Raw genomic sequence first — 23,102 nt, forward strand, 5'->3', positions numbered from 1 at the left:
CGGAGCCGTTCAGCAGCTGCCAGCCGCTGGCGAGAAAGCGAGAGGCGTCAGAAATCGGCTGCTGTGGCTCTGACACAGCGCGGCGCTGCCCCCGCCTGGACCGGGCCTCCTCCCGGCCTGCAGGGGGCGCGCCAGGACCGCCTAGCCCCACCGGAAGGACGCCGGCGCCACCTCCCGTCCCTGCCCCGCCCCTCTCCCGCCCACCCAACATCCAGGCGCCCGATTGGCTGCGCTGGGTACTGTCGGGTGGGCGGCGGCGCCATGGCGGATCGGTTAACGCAGCTGCAGGACGCGGTAAACTCGGTGAGGCGGTAGTGCTCTCTTCTCTCCTCTGGTGCTCGACGTTCTTCTTACCAGCGGGGAGGGGGGGCTGGTGCTGGGTTACGGCCCCTCCTGCCTCCGCGGCCTCTGCTACTGCGCTCGGGCCCGGCCGTTGCGGGTGTGAGGAGTCGCGGTTGTTCTCCCCGCCCCCGCTGTGGCAGCCCCCGGGTAGGGGGGGTATCGCCACGGGCTGCGGGGGTGGGCTTCTGCGGGGGTCTGCCGATATGCAAAATAAAATTGAAACGGCTTTAGTGGTGAAATAAATTAACGATCGCTTTACTGCTTGCAGCTCGCAGACCAGTTCTGTAATGCTATTGGAGTGTTGCAGCAGTGTGGCCCCCCAGCCTCTTTCAGCAACATTCAGACAGCAATAAACAAAGATCAGCCTGCTAATCCAACAGAAGGCAAGTGTTTCTGCACCTCCTAACAAAACGTGAACGTGTTCTGATACAGTATGCTCTATAACTCAACATCTGTACATGCTTGGCAGACAATTCCACCATGAACTGGTGGAGTGATTGAAGTTAAGTCGTAAATTGATGTCAGCTGCACTTGCTGCAGAGGACTGTGGTAGCAGAAATGTGATTTTAAGTACTAAGTAAGCATTAAGATTTATTTCTTGTGCTGGTTTCTTTACACAGACACAGTAGCACTACAGATAGAAATCATTTTAATAGGACTGCTGCAAGAGGTTGTTAATGAGTTGTCCACTACTTCCAAGAAATCTTTTTAGAAAGTATGAATATTAGTTTTATGAAATCATGTATGAATTTAAAATGATCTGTGTTGTAAACTTTTAATTTGCATTTCTCCATTTATTATCTGCTTATATAATTAAGGAATAATGTCATGTTGAATCTCCCCATTGTCATTTGTGGTTTTGTTGTTGGCTTGTTTGGTTTTGGGGGGCTTTTGTTGGTTGGTTGGTGGTTTTGGGAGACAAGAAACTAGTGTTAGGACACTGAAACTGGCAAGCAAACTAAAAGTTTTCTCTGATTTGAGAAGTTTAAGTTAGTGAATTTTAAGTTAGTGTTTAAATAAGCGTGTTATTCTAATTCTGAATCTTTTTTCTTCTCCCCCCCACCCCAAGAAAAAATTGCATAATTTTGTATCAGATTACATTTGTCTAGCAGGATGTCAGGGGAGACTGGTTTTGAGCACAGTGATGCACCTTCTAGGACAGTTGAATACTAGTTGTTCATTGGTCTGATAATGGAATTGGAAGTTCCAATAGTTTGCTCTCTGATACTGGAATTGGAAGAGCCAGCTGAAAGGCTTGTTTGCTTCTTCATCTTCCCTGCTGCTGTTCAAGGTGCTGCCAGCATCAGTGTGGTTCCAGGAGCTACAGGCCTTGTTAAAATCTTAAAATCATAAAATCATTTAGGTTGGAAAAGACCTTTAAGATCATAAAGTCCAACCATTAGCCCAAGGCTGCCAAGTCCACCACTAAACTATGTCCCTAAGCGCCCCATCTACACAGTTTTTGAACACTTCCAGGGATAGTGACTCCACTACCTCCCTGGGCAGCCTGTTCCAATGCTTGACAACCCTTTCAGTGAAGAAGCTTTTCCTAATACCCAATATAAACCTCCCCTGGCGCAATGGCAGGTCATGACTGAGTTCTCTTTTGATTTGTCTTTTCCTAAAATTCTGAATATAGTGACTTCAGTAAAATCATACAGCTATGTTAGTGATGCTGATGAGGCTACCAGTTATGTGTCTTTAGATATTCAAAGTCTTAATAAGAAGGCCTTAAAACTCTTTACAGGTAAACCCTGTGATAACCTTGAGTAAGCTTTAAATGAATATGTTTGGTTTGTTGTGGGTTTTATTAAGTTAAAATCAAGCGTACCTTTGAGAATGTCAGTCTTTTCTATAATTTTTGCAATTGGATATTATTTTCTCTCTTCTTCCAGAGACTGTTCATGAACCAAGCAACAGAAAAAAATACATAAAATTTTAAATTGAAAAGGACTGTTTCAATATTTTAGTGGTAGTAATGAATTAATTCAAACTGAATAGACTCATTTCCACATGGAAATGTTTTGTTTCTGGCTTATGGTGTCTCTTATTAAAAGTCTATGTAGTTCTTTCAATAATATAGCGGCTAAATAGCTACATAAAAATAAATATATGTAATATATAAAAAAAATAAATATATCTGTTATAAAGTTCTAGTCCTTTTCCATTTCTCAGGGACAATTTAACTTTTTCTGTGGCTGACTAGGAATTATTTTTTAAAAAATAAAAAACCTCAAATTCTTTTACTAATAATTTGTTTCTTAACATGATTTAAATAATCTATTTGAATCACTATCTTTACATTGTTTCTAGTGTTCTTTTTTTTTTTTTTTTTGTCTAGTGGCAGATTTCAAGGCAAGGATTGAAAAGATAAATGGGTTTTTAGCTACTTCTCAATACTTAATGTAGTGATTAGGACACTTAATACTGGTGTTAGTAATTTCTTAACTGGCTAATGATGATGGAGTTCTAACTATGTTCTCATTTGTACAAAGCCCAGCCCTTTGTATAACCAGTTCCCTTTTAATCTAGGATTGGAATCAAACCGCCTTCATCTCCTAGTGTGGTGGGTTCCCGTCAGTTGTGACACTGTTGTTTTCTTCATGTAGGAGAATTTTAACACCTGTGTACTTCAAGTCTGTAGAATTTTTTCTGCTGTGTATGCAGAATTGTGCTTTTTCTAATAATGTACTGAGTAGGCTGACTTTCTCTTTTTTTAAAGAGTATGCCCAACTGTTCGCAGCATTGATTGCACGAACTGCAAAAGATATTGATGTTCTAATAGATTCCCTGCCTAGTGAAGAATCGACAGCAGCTCTGCAGGTAAGTGCTCTCAAGTAAAATATCAAAGCATAACTGAAGGCAAACTTTCCTTTTTTTAAAACACATTTTTTATTCTTTAGGCCATGTAATCTTGAAAAGTGATTTTAATATAAGCCTGAAGTTTTCATGAGGGTAGCCTGTGAGTACTTTTTAGGCTTAGTGGAAATACTGAACTTCTGTCTAGTTCTAAAAAAGGTTGTACACAGTGATAATATTTTAAACTTAGTTTTCTGTTAGAATGTTTAAAAAAAAAAGTGTTTTGCTCATAACACTGGAATACTGGAAACTGCTACCCCTTTTTTTCCCCAGCTGCTCCAATATTAATACAACAGATGCAACAGTACCGATGCATTGTGGGGTTTTTATTGGGTTTTTTATCTGCCTTGGATAATCTTTCACATTATGTTGCACATTAGGAGCGTGTTTCATTTTGTAGCTGCAGAGCCAACATTTTACTAAAGCCTATTGTTCTTCCACAATGTTTCTGGTTGTTAAAGGGTTTGCAGGGTATCCTTTTAAGTTCTCCAGCTCTGTCACAAAACAGTCCTTTCAATTTTCAGCAATAGGGTATCCTCCTTTGGACCATCCAAACTTGGTGCTTTTGTTTCTTGCTCCTTCTCTCTTTAGACCAGAGGTACTCTAGGAAGAGCTTGGGAACAGAAGGCAGCTAGGTAGCTATTAGCATATGCAGCCAGTATCATGACCTCCATTCCTTGCCTTACAGAAGCTGAACTGCTGCAAACAGCTTGTGAATCTTTTCATAATACTTGGCTGTTTCTCACTTCCAAAAAATGCCTTGGAGCCCAAATTCAAAGAATGCTGCTGTGTTGCAGTTTGGTTGGGGTTTTTTTGCTGTTACCTACAGATCTTGCCTATTAAACAGCATCTTTTCGTTCCCCCCACTTTTTGATTCTAACTGCTAGATTTCTATCAAGTATTTTCTGTTTAGAATGCAACAAGGATGCAAACAATGCTGTTGCTCTGAGAACCCTTGAACTGCTTTAAAATCACCTGAAGGTTTTTGCATCTGGGTTGATAATCTGTGACTATTCAAAGGCATTTTACGGAAGATTAATACTAGAGGTGCCTGCTGGGCCAAATACAAAATGACTTGACAGTGACATCAGATTTGGTTTTAAACAGAGGAGGTTAAATTTGGAAACTCTGCTAGTCACTATAATTGCTGAACGTACTAATTGGGCCCATTAACACTAGGATAATTTCATGTAACTGCGTATTTAATGGCTGAAGATAGCTTTCCTGCTGCAGAAAAATTACAGGCTTCTTCCATGATTGATCAGGGTCTGATCATAGTGACAGCTGATGTAGGGAAAGCAAGGTGCTCCAGAAAGAGGAATTGGTTATCCACTATGGCCGTGCTTTCCTTAGAGGCGATACTTGAACAGTTTCTTGCTCTGTTAATGCAGAATCTTGTTTCACAAGAATTTCTGATTTTTTTTGTTTGGTGTGGTTTTGAGATTAGTTAGCTTAGATTCCATCAGTTGCTGATTTTAGTTTTCATTTTCTGTTGTTTCATTTGTGCAGTATTAAAGGTAAATACTCTGACATTCTTTAAAAAATGTTTTGAAGGTGCTTGAAACACTCTAAAATATGCAGTGTAAGTTTTGGTGAGAAGAGGTAGATAGATACTTGGTTAATAGAGATGTACTTAGGCCAATCTTTTTTTTTTTTTTTTTTTTTTAATACTAAGGTTGTCCTAGTATATGTTTCAAATCTGAAGCTGATATAATGATAAAAGGGGCTGCTACACTAATGCCCAACATAATTTACCTGTCCCATTTGAGTTCTTTTGTGGTGAGGTTAGTATTACATATTCTGCTCAAATCTGTGGCTTGTCTGTTAAACAGTCTGTTTAAACTGTTTAACAGCTGAGACTGAAGTAATTGAGCTGGATTCTAAATTTCAAACTTTTACCTTTTGCCATCTTCCTTCTCTGACCCTCCAAAGGCTGTCAAGTCCTTTGTGTTTAACCTTCACTAAAAACATCAGTGTTGCAGAACAGAAGGTGAATACGTGGATATAATTTGCTGGTTAGTTTGAGCATGACCTCTTAAGGACCTGTATAATTGCTTCCAAAAATACCAGTTTCAAACTATTTTGTTTTGTCTTTTCTATTGCCCAGTTAGAACACGGTTTAGTAGTTTGGAATTTGGTAAATATTTTAAAGGATTAAAATAGTTTGAAGTTAATATGTTTAATTTCACTAAGTCTTTTGTAACTGAAAAGCAGTTTGGTTTTGGAACAAAATATTTAAGAGTAAATAATAAAATTTCATCTGAAATATGCTATTTAAAAGAATAAGTTATGCTTACATCTTGCTTAGCACCTTTCAGTAAGGGAGTGAGGAGAGGGATAAATACTCCTCATCAAGAAAAGCAGTACTGAGCCAAGAGTCATAATGTGAAAGAAGCTAAGATCTCTGGTGATTTTTTTGTGCTTACTCCATGCGGATATGCACCAGTTTAGGCTGCAGCCTATAAGGAGTTGCTTTGAAGTTTTAAGTATGTAATTCAGGAGCTAAAAGAGAATCTTTTTCTGTTTTAGGGAGTGCTAACTGTTCCATCACCATCCTTTAGTAGTGAAGTAAATTTTGTATTATATTTGAAGATCCTTACTTTTCTCCCTTTTATTTTAAAGGCTGCTAGCCTGTATCGATTAGAAGAAGAAAATCATGAAGCAGCTGCCCGTCTGGAAGAGGTAGTTTTTCGTGGGGATATGCTGCTGGAAAAAATACAGAGTGCCCTGGCAGACATAGCCCAGTCACAGCTGAAGACAAGAAGTGGTACGCACAGCCAGCCCCTGCCAGACTCATAGCCCCCGGGGGCAGCGTGTCCCTGCGTAGCTGCCCTGCTGGCAGTCGTGCTGAAACAACCCTCTATCCACTGGGAGCTGTGACACCCAGCCCAGCTCTTGTGGGACTCTCCTGTGCTCTGATCGTCGGTAACAATGTCTTTTATAAAAGCTCAAACTGCAGTGTTTGTGTGAGAAAGGCTTTTACTCTGGAATTGGTGGATCTGTTCTAGAATTGCATGAATTTTTATATATGCTGCTTTGACTTAAAGTATTAATCTCTGAGCTTTATTTTCTGTTCATAAATATGTCTGCCTTCAGTCTGATTTGTTATCTTGATTTCACAGGTCCTAGTCCCTAAAGGGGGTTCAGGAGGAAAAATTACTAATAGTATTTGTGTAACTTGCTCGCTCCTACTTTCAAACTTTCATGTTCTGGGTGTATTTTTTGTAAGGTTCAAATAGACACACTTGAATTTGCCAGAGTTCCATGGAGACGATGCTAGACAATGATGTGAATACAGTGGTGGCCATCTGTTTTAATTGACAGAAATGGTAATTAAACATTTGTATTACTATTTGGCTAGTTTACCACCCTTTACAGAGCAAGTAAATGGATAAGTAAGCTCTAATGTTTGCAGAGTAAGTGTTTGTAATTCACAAATGGGTCTTTGACTCCCTTATTGCCACTGACATGTTTACTCTTACTTGCTCATGCCATTTCTCTGCTTCTGCTGATACTCTGCATTCTCGTGGCAACCGGTGAACACCTTTAAAGCAGACAGTAATGAGGAAGCTTTCCTTGACTGGGAAGAAATTAGCAATGAGGAAACTGAAAATAACTTATTACATAATTTGCTTTTCAGTGTAAGCAGCGGCTGCCACATGAATGCTGTTACCCTAAGCAGCAAGAGGCCTGTTGTCCGCTGTGTGCTGTAGAGAGTTTTTTGGTTTTATCTTTACACATTGAATCGCCAAATAGATTTTTGCTCCTCATCCTAGCAGTACAGAAGTACCGGCATCTCTTTTTATATTTGGGGGGAGGGGAGACACCCAACAAACCAAACGCAAAACAAACCGCTAGATAATGTAAAGTTCAGTGCGTGAACTTGGAGTTGAACTGTTAGTCGTCTTACATACTTTTGAGTTAGCAGCCTTCCATTATTGTAGGATGCTGTTTATTGCCACATAATACCAGCTCATTTCCTGATCAAAACTACCTATTTCTGTATATTGGATATACTGTCGTTAACTAGAGCAATTCAAATGTGTCTTTAACGTGCTGATTCTTACGGAATTGGATGCAGCCACTCACTGGACTGCACCAGTGAAAGGAAGAGTGTAACATGTCACATGATCCATCTTGTATACAGCCTGTTCTCAAAACAGATTAAAAACTACAAAGCTGTTCCTACCTGTAACAAGTGCTAAAACTGAAGTATTTAATCAGATTGGTATTTAATTAAATATGTAATATTATTTTATCAAATTTGCATATCTGTAGTCATAAATTTAGTTTGCTATTGTGAAGCTCTTCTACTATACAGATTCTGCAGGAGGAGAAATAATTTGGGAGGTGAACAGGCTACAGTTCAGCCCCAGTTCTGTAACGGGAACTTTATTAAGAATGACTGGGCTGTGGCAATTTACTAAGCTATGTAAATATGCTCATGTCCTGGGGAGTCTTGAGGGGCCAGATTTTCACTTTTAAGTCAGTCATGGGGGCCTGGTTTTGGTTTTGTTTTATCCTAGAAAACCTGCATCCAGTGCATCTCAAGTTGGTCAGGGGTTGGGGTGGATATTTTTGTTATTGTTTGTTTGCTTTTTTAACTAGTAGACTTAGAAAACTTGAGTGTGAAATGTTTAGGCTTTGCTTGCATTTACTTTTTTTTTAATTGAGATGTCTTTCTTTGAGATTTGTACGGTGCTGGAAAAAAAAGTTAGATCTTCATAGTAGATTCCCTGGTGTAGCTTAACACGTGCATCACCTCGAACTTAACTTGGAAACTTTTTCTCTGGGAGATGGTATACATCTTCAGTAATGATATAGTTCTTTCAATTTCATATTTTTCTATTTTTTGTACTTGAAAACTGCTGTATTTTTGCAGCCTGACATTGCCTAAATGTAGAACTGTTTTCTTTTAGTTGCTATTTATCTGAACATGCTAGCCCACCTTATGTTAAAGCATGTATCAGGAGCAAACAGTTAACACGCTTAGAAATAAACCTTAACCAGAGGTGTAAGCTCCCTAGTAAATGTGTTTGGGTTTTCTTTACCTGCATCTAGTTTAGTGAATGTGCCAATTTCATAGAGATGCAGTTTGTGATACAGTTTAAAACAAGTAATGCAAGAAAGCCAAAATAGCTCTTTTTTCCTTGAGAAATAATGTAATGATTTAGTGAGTGAGTAGTACTGCAAGATGCACAACCCCACTAGTTCTTGTATATTGTGTTGCTGGACTAGCTGTTGTAAATCTTCACCTGCTCTTTTTCAATCTGCAGGTCAGATGGTAAGGTTGGGTATCTTGTTGGGCTCTGACACAGAGGGTGAAAACTACCGATTTGCTACAGCTGTCTAATGGAGATGTGGAGATGGGGCTTGGAGATGCGGAATCCTTTCCCCTCTATCATAGAGGTGCTAATTTGTCCAGCCCCTGCTGTTGGTGTTTAAACATCTCTGCTTAAAAAACAGCACATAATTCTAGTAATTTTCTTAGGGGGGATACTCATGGAAAAATTTTATGGCATGCAGGATTCCTGTCATTGCCATTTTGCACCACAGCTTTCAGTACAGGGGAAAAAAGAGGTGGTGGTAGGGGGGAATGCCTTTGGGAAAAGGTGTTATATCTTCACTGAGAAGTCTTGACTGCCTCCAGACTTTCAATACTGAAGAGAGGGAGAAGGGGGGAGAAAAAACCCTACATAACAGCTGCTCACAAACATACAAGGTTATGTCCAAGGGCGCTGTAAAAGGAAACTGGCTGAGACAGGAGAATAAATGGAGGTAAAGCATCATGGAAGGAAAAAAACATTGAGCAAGATATAAAATTGTTCTGCATATTATGTTGGACAAGGAGTACTGACCAGTGAACACATCGTGCTTTGAAGAAAGATAGCGCAGAGCATAATGGAAAATTCCATTGAAAAACAATCTCAACCACTTCAAATGAACAGGAGCATCTCATGTTGAGAATCCATACAGCCCACTGGCAAAGATGTTGGAATGAGTTTAGTAAATATAAGCGGCTGATCAAAGCCTAGTTCTTTACTGTAAACAACCTGCTCAGAGGAAAGGAGCACCTCACAGCAGCTGTTCTCATTTTCAGATTCAAGAATAGAGAGGAATTTGTACGCATGTTTTTAAAGATACTGGGAAAAGCGCGTTAACAATATTTTAGCTTCGTGTCTTTATGAAATTAATCCTGGCTTACTGTTGTAGATGATCTTTGGAGATCTGAGAGCTTCTGCTGTGTTTGGCATGGGGAGCCTGTCCTGGCCATCCCTGCAGAACTGATACCAAAAGATTTTGGGAGTTTGCAACATACAGGCCAGAGACTGCCTGGCTGGGGAGCAGCTCCATCAAATGGACTAGGGCTTTTGGCAGGCAGCAAGCTGAACACAAGCCAGCAGCTGGCCCTGGCAACAAAAAAGGCCAACAGCATCCTGGGCTGTATTAGCGGGAATGCAGCCAGTAGATTGAGGAAAGTGATTACTGCCCTCTGCTCAGCATGTGTTAGACTGCATCTGGAACACTGTACAGTTTTGGGCCCCCAGCATCAGAAAGATGTTAGGGAACTACAAGTTCAGCAGAAGACCACCACAATGGCATGGGCTGGAGCACTACCCCATGAGGAGAGGCTGCAGGAGCTATGCTGGGAGAAGAGATGGCTTTGGGGGCATCCAACAGCTGCTGTCCATAACTGGGGAGGGGAGGTTATGGAGAAGACAGGGCCAGGCTCTTCACTGTGGTGCATGGCAGAAGAATGACAGAAGATGGACGTAAATTGAAACATGAGAGGTTCTGACTAGTCAGAAGGAAAAGCTTTTTCAACATCGGGATAATTAAGTTTTGGAACATGGTCCCCCAGAGAAGCTGGAAATCCTGGGAAGTTTTTCAAGGCTTGGTTGGATAAATCCCTGAGCAATCTCTTTTGCCCTCACAGCTGACCTGCCTTTAAGCAGGAGGTTGAACTAGACAATTCCCGAGGTCCCTTCTGACCTGAGTGGTCCTATAGGTACATCAACAGTTTCAGAAAGAACCAAGAAAGTATTAAGGAATGTTGTTGTCCCCTTTCTAGAAAGGCAGATCTGGAGGACAGAAGACTTGAGGTATCTGGTATCAGTCTCGTTCTTATTGATGAGATTTGGGGATGTAGGTCTCTGCGCTGGGAGGCCACTGAGTTGACCTTAGGTGTGGTGTGAAATTCCATGCTGTAGTGACCCAAGTTTCCAACAGGTGCCCTTGGAGAGTGTGATATGCAAAATCCACATCCTACACTTACAGAAAATTGATCCGTCAGATGATGCTGACTCACTATTAGACAAAGGCAGTCTCCTCTAAAGAAAGAAATTGCATTTGTGTTTTATATAGCTTGTTATGTAGTCTTACGTAAGAAATAATGAAAGCCCTATTTTCAGGCACCAAACCTGAGACTAGAGCAAAAGTTTTATTATAGTTTTTTCTTTTGTATCTATGGAAGAATGTTTGAATGACTTCTCGCTGACTTAACAAATTGTTGATTGACTGACAGTACCTTTTTACCTCAAGACCATAGGACTATGTTCTAGCAACAAATGGCACAGAAAACAAAGTTTGCAAACAAGGTGTTTTTTCATGCTTCAGGTATGTTAGCCACTCTGGTTTATGTCCTTGCAATGAGCAGCATGCACAGTGGCAACGATCTTCAGGAAGTTTTTGTCAGTTTTAATGTAGTAAGAATAACATGCTTTGTAGGATTGTAGCTTCACGATTATTACATGCTGTTTGTGTACAGTTACATGCAGGCTTTATGTTTTGTGTTTTTTTTCTTGGAAAGCCTTGTATGAAACCTTGCTCATTCATGGTAGCTAAACAAGCAGGCCAGGACTTGAATTTTTCCTGCTGCTGTACTCAACCAGCACGGCCAAGCACGTGGAACTCCTGCTCCTAGCACAAAAGGGCTGGTTTAGAACTGTTCAGACTGTCACCATGTTTCTTCTGAATTTCTGTTTATAAGTAACACTCAAGTAGCCCAGCACAACAGTACAAACAGATCTTCCCTGACCATTTTAACTTGGTATTTACCTACTATAAATATTACCAGGGTCCTGCATTTAGCCTCTTTAGCCTTGTACACTTCACTGAAGGCCTAAATGAATTAATTTTCTGAAGTGGAAATTTGTAGCTAAGCAGGGACCGTGCAATTTGGCTGCAAAACATCCTTTCTCCCTGCTGGCCACTTAAAAAAAGAAGATTGAAATAGAAGCCCTCTTCCAGGAAACAACATACCTCATTCTGTGGCTGTGTGGGAAAGCAATTGACTACACATTAACTTTCCACAAGTACTAGAGAAAAGTCATAATTGTTTTCCCAAGTCATGATCGAAGGGAGAGAAGACGTTTTCATAAAAAGGAAAACCCATTGAAGCTAAGAGCTCAAAAGAAGAGGGCTCTTGCACTGAGGCCCTATTAAGATTGTGGAGGTGGGGCTGCCACGGGTGTCTGCAGAATGATGGATAGGAAGCAGTAACAGTCTGCTTGCTTGCTTCCTTCAGTTGGGAAAAACAGGGGAAAGCAAATTTCATTTCAGTGCTGAAGAAGAGGGATGTTAAAGGGAAAATGTTAGGACAGGATGGTATTGTATGCAACCTAATAAAGTGCATCTTTCTGAAAGGAAAAAAAAATACGGTTCCCTCTCTCTGCTTCCTTTCCAGGGGTATCAGAAAAAGGGTAGGTTCTTTAACAGTCGACCTGCTGTGTGTTTGTTGGTGTGGGGTTTTTTTGAATGCTCCTGTCAACAAACAACTTAAGCAAGTAATAATTTTGAAAACTGGGCAGTTTTCAGATTCTGCAGTTAAGAGAAACCTTTCCACATGTGGCAGCAGTCTATGTGTTTAATGAACCTGGGATTGAAAGGAGAGCTTTGGCAAACGAGGTTTTCACTTGGTAGTGTTTTAAAAATTGCAAGAAGCTGCTGTCAGAAAGCTTTCTCCTGTGCAGTGATGCAATGAGGGTGCAATAATTTTTCCAACTTCTGCTGTAAAAAATCCAGCAGAAGCACCCAGCTGTGCTCAAATGCCATTTGTTGGAGGGGAAGCGGACCCTTTATTTCAGTGGGACTAGGGGGTGTGTAAAGGTAAGGAAGCCTCCTAACTGCCCTAGGTACTATAAAGTGGGGCACGTGTCCCTCTGTGCACTTATTGCGTAATTTACAAAGGAAGAGGCACAGTGTTAAAATGATGAAAGGGAAACACTGCAGTGAAGAAGAAAAAACATTTTGGATGACTTAAAGGGCAGTGAGTGGGTATATAATGTCCACCTAGCATCAGACCTCCTGGTGAGGTACCTCTTCCCTTCTCATGGGGCTCCCACTACACGGCTCTCCCTACAGCATCGCAGTCGGGGTTGGGGCTGCAGCATGCACGTGCCTTTAGCTTCATAAATGTAGAAGCTGAGTCACACCTAAAATAGATTCCTGAAGGAATCTCCTAAAGGATGCACAATGTGGTCTTCCTTCCCCAAAAGTCACCATTGAAATGTAAAATTATACAACGGGTTAAAATTACAGGGGTTTAATTTGTACTGTGGGAGCCAGCTATGAAGAGGTGCCTGCAGCTGATCTGGGTGACGTGTTCCAGCTGGCTTTAGGCACCTAAGAGCCCAAACCACGTTGCTGGAGCAGACCCTGTTAGGAAAGGAGAGCTGAAGTTCCTAGGTGCTACAGAAGTCCCGAGACTTGCAGTGTGTCAGACAGGCATACAAGTAGCGCAGAGGGGAACCTGTCCTTGCTTGTGCTGACCCACGACAAGGGCAATCCTTCCCAGCAAGCGGCGGAGGAGGCCTCTGGCATGCTTAGAGGAAGTGAAATCCTCTAATGAGGCAGAATGAGCAGCTCTCACTTGTGTGCTCAAGTGTGCAAAGTGTAATTCTACTTGTCGCGTTAGTATTTCTCAGCTGGGAACGATTGTGTTTGCTTCCCTGTCTTGCTTCCTCTGCAGGTATTGTGCTGCAGCTGCAGGTGAGTGAGTATACAGCCGCATTCACCTGTGTGGTTCCTTCCACCTGGTTCTTAATTGGCCAATTAAAAGTAATTAATCCTTGCCAGCCTCTCTAACAGGAGGAGGAATTCAGATGGTGAGGCAAGCTAAAAGGCAGTGTTTTAACCTTTGGTGTAGCTGGGGAGTAAGGGATTGATATTTTTTTTCGCAAAAGTTGTACCATGAGCTTGTATTTATGATTTCAGAAAGTTGCTAGGCATCTGTAGATGCTAGTATTCCTTAACTGCGTTACTTGTTATTTAATACTAGGTTGTATTTAATTGTCTTTTGTGTAATGGTGGGTATTGACCTCATCTGAAACCCTGACTTTGATGGGCTTTGGAATAGACCGTAAATTGGTAGGTTAAAATGGAAGAAAAACGGTTTCCCTGGAAAAAATATCAGGAAGAATCCTATGGAGCAGCATCAGAAATTAATCTAATCATTTAGGGTAATTAAGTGATATCGTTTACCACAGTAAGAAAGATTATGCTTATACTCTGCACAGCTCTTTATGCTTGATTGCTGCTAGGACAAACCTGCAATATCGTAACTTCTTAAATAATGAAGTTAAAGTGTAAACAAGTTGTAGTCTGCCTTCTAAAGGGAACTTGTGGTTGGTTTCTGTAGATAACATCTGACACTGAGGCGTGGCAACTGAACTTCAGTTTTCCAGAGTTATCAGTCTTCAGAGCAAGTCATGTTATGATTTATGGCTTTTCAAAGAGCAATGTTTTTTTCAACCCGACCGTGAACACAGCTAGAGCTGGGTGGGCTGCGTGAACGCTGCGGCTTGCTCTGAAAACTCTCCCTGGTGCTGCCCTGGTGTGTCTGAACCACAGGTTCAGGGTCAGACTGATGCTGAGCTTTAAGTTTGGGATGACATCATCCTCAGTCTTTGTGTCAGGGGTTGTTAAACTTATTTCTTACCTCTTTATGGCATGGAACTGGATTATTTCTTAGGATTATCCAGGCACTTAATCAAACAAGTGTCTTACTGCTGTGGGGAATGGGTAGCTTAACAGTGCCCTTGATCACCCCTGCTTTCTTCCCATGGTACTCTAGTGTTTGTGGCTCTGGGTCTTTGGTGCTACAGCCTTGTGGTGTGAGATGCTGTTCTGTGCTTTCAGTGTCTGGGGTTGTGTCACTGGATGCTTCTGAACTGAATACCATGTGGTGGTCTTGCTCACCCTAGCAGCCCCTTTCATTTTCATCCTGTGTTTAGCCCTTGTTCTGGTACTTATGACCTAACTTACGCACAAAACCTGACCGCTTTGGTGTTAGCAGTTAAATCACAGAGATTTATTGCAGTACCCCACTGAGGTCAAGGAAACGTCCTTTCCCAGAAATGGGAGTGCGGGACTGCACTGGAGGGCTTGCAAGGGGACATTGCACTCCAGAGCTTTTAATTATCTTTTTCACTTATGATTCATAATCTTGACGTACTCAGGAACTCCTATACCAGACACAATAGAGCCAGCTGTTGCACTTGCCAGAAATGCATTGTTCTGGTATTTTAACCCTCCATAAACCTACACTGAGGAGAGAACTGTGTCAAAATTGGTTGCAGAGAGGTACCCTTCCTTGTTGTGGTCACCCTGGACTGTCTCCAGGAGCTGAATTCCTTTCTTTCAAAATCTTCGGGTCAGTCTTTTAGTCTAAAAGTGGAAGAGTCTGTAGCAGATACTGCTTAAACTGTTTGTGGTCACTTTGGCTTAGTTTTCAGGGCATACCCTACACACAACTCTGTAAAACACCCTTGAGGTGCCATGCCAGGTTTTTCTCTCAAAGAAGTTCCACTTTGCCTGGAATCACTCAAATTGTTTTTAGTCCAGAGAGACAGATTGAGAACGCACAGATGTGGTTCATGCTCTAGTATGAGTCAATATATCCAAAGGGAGGAGGAAAGGCACAGCTTCCAGGGCTTGCACAAATGAATATGCAGAGTAGAAGTGCTCCATGAAGAAAAGGGATGCAGGGACTCGCTGCTCCAGAACAGGCTGTAACCCTAAAGTTAGGGCTCTGTACTGGAAGGTGAGTGGCCTAAGTTCATGTCTCAAACCCTCTCGGTCAAAATGGATTGAATATAGTAAACTTTGGGGCTGGATAGGAGCTTAGGATGTACAAGGAAAGGATTGCTGTGTGGGATGGAAATGACAGCAAAAGAGTATTGCAGCAAGAAAATGGGGATGTGGTAGTCTCTTGCTGATAATCAAGCTCTTGAATAACCCATTTAGTTGAACTGCGTGTCCTGACAAGTGAAATATCTGCTTAGCATCTTGCAATGGGAGACACATTCGTTCTGAACTGGAATAAAGGGACAAAGAATTATTTTCAGTGGCTCAAATGAAACAGCCAAATACAGCAGTGACTACCTCTGCTGTTTGCTTTGCAATATTTTCATCTGCTCTTTCTCTGAATTGAGGTTTTCATGCAAGAGAGTGTTCTGTCAACTTGATCTCATGATTCTCTGGCAAGTCAAAATAAATGTAATTAAATATTAAGGAACTGGGCAGGCAACAATGGAATAAATGCCACGGGTCCTGTACAGATCTGGGGTGAGATTAGTTTGACGGTATTTAACAGATGTGTACTGTTCACCTGATAAAAAAGGTGTACCTTGGTATTACCTTCTTTTGGTAATCTATAAATTGATTTTTTTTTTTGAGTAATTGCTAGAAAGACAGGTCTTAAAACTAACTGCTTCTGTAATGCACAAAGAAGGAAGAGTGCAGGCATTCTTCCAGCACCGATACCCCATCTGGAGGGACAGGTGTGATTCTTTGTGCGTTCGAACCCAGCATTTTGTCTCAGAGCAGTAGGAAGGGATTTCCTTTGTGTCATTCATTACAGCGGCTTTAAGTAGATCTACCCAGTGACCCATGTTACCACTTCATTTCACGCCAGCCACCAGATGAAACTTCAGCTTTGGACAAAACTGCCCTTTGTTACTGGGGGGGGTTAGCAAATGCGCGTGTCACGGTGAAGGATGGCACAAGTCAATCAAGCGACAAATCAGTTGAGTTCCCCATTGCACACAGGGTCTGAGGCCCTGCCACGTACCAGCTGTTCCTGTAGTGTGACAGGGTAAAAGGACCGGGGGAGGACTAGCGCTTACTGTAATTCAACAGGAGTTTAATGAGGCAGGTATGTTTTTTTGCCGCTGGGGATAGATGCACAAGAATGACTACAGCCGCAGTGTGCTTTGGACTTTCTGAAACCTGTATTTTTCGAGTTTCCTGTCTGATGCTGATTTTCTCCCCACTCTCAGTCAGAGAGATGCCACCAGCTCACAGACAGAACAATAAACTCCAAAAACAATGAAACAATTTAATCGGGGGTTTAAAACTTGCATGCCTTAATATTGCATTATTTTTTTTGCATAAAATTGCAAAGTTGAGATATACAATAAATAAACTTTGTGAAATGGAAAAATGGGGGGGGGGGGAGCCTGATGGATTGAAATGTTGAGAGAACCAGAATACATCAACGACATGCTTTAATTACTCTTTGTATTAGTGCCTCTGTCACTACTACAGCTTTCAGAAAACTAGCTCTGTAACTGTCTGTATTTGGAGGTAGAAAAAGCAGTCTAGGCTGACTCACAGGTGTCTGGAAAGGCAAGAACACTTGTTGCACGTTTCGTCACCGTATTTTTACGAAATTATTACAGAGTGATGTCATCCAAAGAAAATGTCATCCCACAAGAACTGCCCACAAGTTTGCCTTTATTAGGAAGGTTGAATAGTTCAGTCTGTGTTAATAGCTAAGCTTACCAGACACTTCTCACTAATCACAACGTTTTCATTGTCTTTTTGGAGAGGCAGTGGGACAGGGGTCTTGCAGACTTAGGTCATTCCCAAGTCTGCTCTGTTTACTTATCACATAGGTTTGCAGATACCTACTTTACTATATCAATGTTAAAAATAGCTTCAGGTGCTGAGCAGGGAGATGAATAATCACATCTGAAAGACTTCAGGGAGTTCTCAGATTCACTCCACATGCACAGACATTCAGATACACGCAATTCTTGTTGTGTCTCTTAAGGTTAGGCTGGCTTGACCTAAATACTCATGTAACAGACTTTAACCAGGAAGCCACCAGAAACAGCTAGGGAGATTTGGTAGCTGATTTAAATAAATAACAAACAGTTAACAGAAAACAAAAGGCGAACATTGTGCACAATGTTTTGTTATTGAGTACTAAGGTCACCGTCTCATCCTTGAAAAACTTCTCTCCAACTAAGGCTGATTGTATGGTGCCTAAGAACCAGGGTGGGTGTCTATACAGAGGAGAACCTGGTACCCCCTGCTTCTGGTCAGTGAATTATGTGCTTGTCCCATGCGTCCTGGAGCCATACCCTGATGGGTTAATGCCATTTACAGACTCATGAGAAATACAGACTCAAATGTTCTACAGACTCCAATGGTCTGTGGAAATACAGGCTAAACAGTCTCCAACCACTCTGAAAAAGTATTATTCTAAATTGTGGTACGTAATTAAAGCAAAAATATTCTGAGTGTTAGAAGATGGGAGATAGAACGAGGGAGAAGAAGAACTTGCTGGTAGATGACAAACGTAATAAAATACTGTGGACATCACACAACTGCTTGCTAACCTACTCTTTCTGCATCTTGTCTCCCTGACCCATCATCCCTTCTTTAAACTGAACTTAAGCTAAGGGAGCTGGATTTAAAACCTTGATCCCTCGGCAGAGACACCCGTGAATGCTCCCCCTCAGTCCTACCTTTCCTACCTCCACTCTGCAAAGCTTTTCTTTACATCCCATTTTTGCCTGGTTTCAAACTATTTCTACCAGTCTGTGGGTGTCTGACAGGTGCAGTCTGTCTCTGCCCATCTCCAGTGGCACCTTCACCCCAGTCACCTCCCTGTGCTCCCTCAAAGGCTCTCTGGCCTCAAGGACCTGGCACAGCTGTCCTCCCAAAACACATCAGCCTTGCAGCTGGCTCTGCTGCTCAAAATCCCCTCGTGCTGCTATGGAAGCAGTGCTTTCTCCAGAAAAAAATCTGAGCTGCTGTCTGAGGAGAGAGAATCCATAATCAGGAGCTTCCAGAGGAGATCAGAAGCACGTTAGCCAGAGCTAATTGTCACACCTATTGCCAAAGTCTGGGGAAGGGGATTCTTTGCCAAAAGGATGTGCAGAAATAAAGAGTAAGAAAAAAATTTTTATCTTCATCTCTCTCCCCACATCCTTCCTCATTCTTTTTCCTCCCTTATAAATACTGATTTTTGCTTGTGAAGGTCTAAGTTTCTGTGAGCTTATAGCTCCCTCCCAGCCAGGACAGATGCTGTGTGTGCAGTGGGTTATGGGGTGACAGTGATTTAAAACTGCTCTTAAAATACACTTGTGAAGTTCTGCCCCCCTCCCCCGCCCCACGATTTTAGGAACAGTATTTTCCAGGTAGTGTTGCTGGTCTCCTTAAATGGCAGGCAAGCAGTCTGCTGAACTTTTTAAAGTACCTCTGGCTTTTTCATAATGTAAAAATGAGTCTGCCTTGACCTATTTTGAACTCATTCCTTCGGAACACAATCTTAGTTGATGTTAGAGGTTTCCAGAACCTTTCAGGAAGCATTTAAAGTACAGTGCATTAGACTTAGCCTTCTTTATGGCCCTGATTCAGCACTGAGGTATGGGCACAACCTGATGTGTTAGTGCAGTACCATTTGCTCCAAGTTACACATTCTGAACTGCCTCTGCTGGGAAGCAATGGATCAGCCACCTCATCATGCTCCCTGTCTGCCCCCAGACTTACTGGAGAAATTAATGATCCAAGCAAGGGACTAAATCAATTGAATCCAAGCTATAGGCTTCTTTAGAGAATGCTAGTGTCAGCTGGAGCTGATGTAGCCAGCTCCATTTATTGGCCCATGAATTCTACACAGTAAAACACTTAGCAGTGGCACAAGCTTGAAACAAAATACCTGACCTGAGCAGCCCCAAATGCCAGGGGAGACTGGATCCAAGCCTGCCTTTAATGTGGCCAGCTTTCACCTAGCATCGACCGAACCCCTTCATCGCTCTGCTGGAGGGGCAGAGACAGCCACAGTAACAGCACTGTAGAAACATAGGTGGTTCCTGCCCCCTTAAGAAAGCTGTTGTCCGGTTGTCACCACTGGCCTCAGGCTGTTGTCCATTTCCATAATCCAGCATTTCTGTACCAGAACTGGGAATGGGCAAGCCCATCAAGCGCTCTCTAGATGCCTGAGTGACACCTTTCTGCACAAAGTAAAGGCTCTTGTCATGTGTTACACACAGTTATTACTGGATTTGATCCATAAAGCAACAGACAAGTCAGGGTTGAAACTTGAAGTAATGCATGAAGTAGTGAGTTAACTCCTAAGCATGTTTTTCGGCTTTATCCCTAAATATCCAAATCCCCTCCTATAGCTCTGAGCATATAAATACGTTTACAGACACCTCATGCACACACATATAACGTTTATCTATGAACAGAAATTTGAAGTTGTAATCAACATTTTCATATTATACTATGTGCTACTGAAAGTCAAAATGTTAAGAGATATCCAAGGAAATTATAATAATCAGGGATCATCTTACTGTCCTACTACTTGTGTTCTCACAATTACAACAAATTTCTCTAGGTTGTGCCAGCAAAGGACAGAGTAAGTCAGGACCACTTACCACTGAGGCTTCACTGACTGTCATTTCGTCTCCCTCCACCCCCCTCTATCTCTCGTCTTGGATCTTCCTCTTCTTGTGGTTTTCCCCCCCTTCCCACTTGTCTCCTCACAGGATGTGAGTAACTGCCAGTGAAGTCAAACCGACTTACTCACTTCCTCCACCAGGGAACTCGGATCCCTAAACTGTACATTTTGCAGAATCACACAAACATTTGCGTGCCTGCTCCAGAGTGGGAATAAGCTCCGAGAGAACAGCCTTGTAAGGTTTCTAGCACTTCTTGGGTTGAATCAGGTGGGAAAACAACACTGAAATGCTGTTTCATGAAGTATTTTTGTGTGTGGAGAATGAACAGTCAATACCTTTAAAAATTGATATTATATAAATTATGTGGTTTCATGGAAATAGTACCATAATCTTGTATTAACTTTGAGGTTTCTTATCAGTTCGTGTTCTACCTACATTGCTTTGTCCAGGAAATCGTTCAGCTACCTTCTAAAATAAAAAAAAAAAATGCTGGATCTCGATGGGCACAGCTTTGTATTTACAAAAAATGTATTATCAGAGTTAGAAATGTGCCCGAATCAGATTGTTGGATCTGAAAAGTCCCACTCCTCCATGGCCTTCAGAGCTTGTTAGGAAGCTCCCCAAGTACTCATCTGAACTTGAATCTCTGTTGTGTCTATACAGAGAAGACCCTAAAGCCCAGCTAGAGTGAACTTCACCCTTCAGGCAGGCTGACTGCGTCCTTATGTATTTATTCAAACTACCTCTTGACTTACGAACCTCTCTGAACCATGGCCTTACAACACAGTCTGAAATGCACGGTACAGCTGATCTGAAGTAACAGCTAGTGTTTACTGTTAGTCCTGCTGCATCTCCAGGGAGCAGCCTGGAAATGTGGCTGGTGATCAAGATCAGAGCTGTTTGGGGACAGCGCTGCCTCATGCTCGCACGTGCTTGTGGTAGGACTTCAAATAAGCCTTAACCCTAGGCCTTGGAGGAAGACTAGAGCTGAGAAAGACACCCTCTCAAGATGGTTTCCTTGCATGGAAAACTCCCACTTGGCTGACCCTGCAGGCAATAAAACTCTTAAGCCTGTAGCAGCACTTGTGGTTACTTTTTCAAAGATAAACTATATACCATGAAAAAACGCAGGCACAACAGTTACAGAGAACATCCACTCAGTATCACTGGATCGTACGCAAGGACGAAACAGGCACCTTTCAGTCCTACAGAAAATTTTTTCTGCTGGGCTGCAGGGTACAGTTCTCCACTCCTGATGCCAAGCGTACTGCCTTCAGCCTAGCAAGTTTTACTTCCAGATACCTTCGTCCCTGTCCAACTTTTTAAAATTTCCTTTTCTTTGCCTGATTCTGCAGTGCTTGCTGTTCAGAATATTTTGAGTCTCTGAATGCGAGTGGCTGTTGAGAGACCTCTGAACAAAAGGCTGAAAGTTACCACCACCGTGAGCAGGGTCAAAGCAAGGGATGACTTTGAGTGTGAGGGCTCAGGCACAAAAAAGGCCTCTATCCTTCCACAGAGCCATAACAGAAACAGTGCAATCATTTGTGGGCTCAGGGGAAAAAGAAGCAGTAAAGAAGTTATTTCACAGAAATATACGCGGTTTGCCGTTCAGATAAGACTTATATCTGCACTTGAAGCTGGAGGTAAACCCCAGTAACTGCAATGTTCAGAAAGCATGGAAAGGAAACAAGTGACTTAAAAGTGTGATGTATGGAAGAAACACGTATGACACAAAAGATTTTTATTCCTGGCTTCACAAAAAAGGTGAGATAATGATACATACAGCTGTCAGAAACTCCAGGAGTTTTTAAGAGTTTTTGTGCTCCAAGAGGTTGCTGCCTCAGAGAAAATCCTCAGGTTTCCCACAAATCCAGCTGGAGTTAATTTAAACCTTCTGGAAAGAAAGTACAGAAAGGCTGTGCCCACCAGTTGCCTCCAGGTTCCAGCAGAGATGCCAAGAAGGTGTCTGGGGGCTTTCACTGACATCTCAGAGCAATATCTGAAAATGCTGCTATCAGGCTTCATTTCTGCCAAAGGAGGAAAGTCTCCTTATGGGGCCTCCTGTACAGAATCTCCTTTTTCTGTCATCTATTCACTTGCTCACTTGTGCAGCTTATAGTGCTTCACCCTTCAAAACAGCATCTGCTTCTAGGGAGTGCTATCAGGCTCCCAAAACCTCTGCCATAAGTACTGCCAGAATTGGCTCCAACCTTTGCCTCATCCTGCCCAAAGGAAGAGCTGCCACATCAGAGCTCAGAAGCACTTGCAGCACAACGCAGAAGAAGGTTTTCACATCTCTTCCTTTCCCTTCAGGGTTAAATCCCAGCCTTGAGGAAGTCAAAGGCTAAAGTACCATCAGCTCTCCCCAAGCATATCTTGCCAGGACCTTCTATAATGGACCTACAGTGATGACCACTGTTTGGCTCAAAGAAAACGCTTCTGAACAAATCTCTTCATCTTCCTTTTTAGAGATTAATCATACTAGTTCTTTTCCTGGTACAAAATCATATCGAAAACAAAAATCTTGGAAAAGTCATTGCAGGCTTTTTTTTTTTTTTTTTTTTCCTGTGGGAGGAAGAAGAGCCAACCCGTTGGCAAACTCTGATTGTTTTTTCCCTCCTAAAATAATTTTTTCTTTGCCTCAGTTTTTCATACATTTCAAAACTTTGAAATAAAAACCTCTTCAGCATTATTCATAGTCAAAATACTGAAGACTTTTTTTTTTTTTTCTCCATAACACTGTTCATTGATTTGTATCTTGCAATGGTTTAAAGTATACCAGAGAAGGAGGCTGGAAAAGGAAGGGGCAGGAAAGAGAATTAAAAGGACCAAAGAGAGATGGGGCACTCTGAGGATAAAAAAATTCCTGAATTCTAATAATTCTGTCTTTGCCACAGTTTAACTAGCTAGACAATATGAGAAGAGAAAGGGCTGCTTAATTCAGGCTATATACTATGGCTTACATTGAGGGAAGAAAGAAAAAAAAAGGCAGTAACTGAGAACAAACAGAACACAAATACCTGGGGAAACATTTGGGAGTAAAGACGTCTATGCTAAAGATGTGATTCCCTAGCTCCTTCTGGGAAAAGTTAGGAAAACGGTATTTCTGATGCTTCCCAGAAATGTCTCAGTAAAGCCAAAATGTTTCATATTTTATTCTTATTATTTCTGAACAAGAAATCCTGTGGGGAAAATGGATTTTTA

At 41.9% G+C, this 23,102-nt stretch overlaps 1 protein-coding gene across 1 annotated transcript; it reads left to right on the forward strand.

Moving 5' to 3' along the window:
- The first annotated feature begins 178 nt into the window (after positions 1-178).
- On the forward strand, positions 179-6,296 carry MED21 (mediator complex subunit 21). Its single transcript, XM_055809309.1, has 4 exons — positions 179-303; positions 611-725; positions 3,065-3,165; positions 5,824-6,296. The coding sequence occupies exons 1-4, from the start codon at positions 262-264 to the stop codon at positions 5,998-6,000; spliced, it is 435 nt and encodes a 144-aa protein (XP_055665284.1). The 5' UTR covers positions 179-261; the 3' UTR covers positions 6,001-6,296.
- Positions 6,297-23,102: the final 16,806 nt, after the last annotated feature.

The sequence above is a fragment of the Falco peregrinus genome, chromosome 6 (genome assembly GCF_023634155.1).
Source record: "Falco peregrinus isolate bFalPer1 chromosome 6, bFalPer1.pri, whole genome shotgun sequence".
NCBI lineage: Eukaryota > Metazoa > Chordata > Aves > Falconiformes > Falconidae > Falco > Falco peregrinus.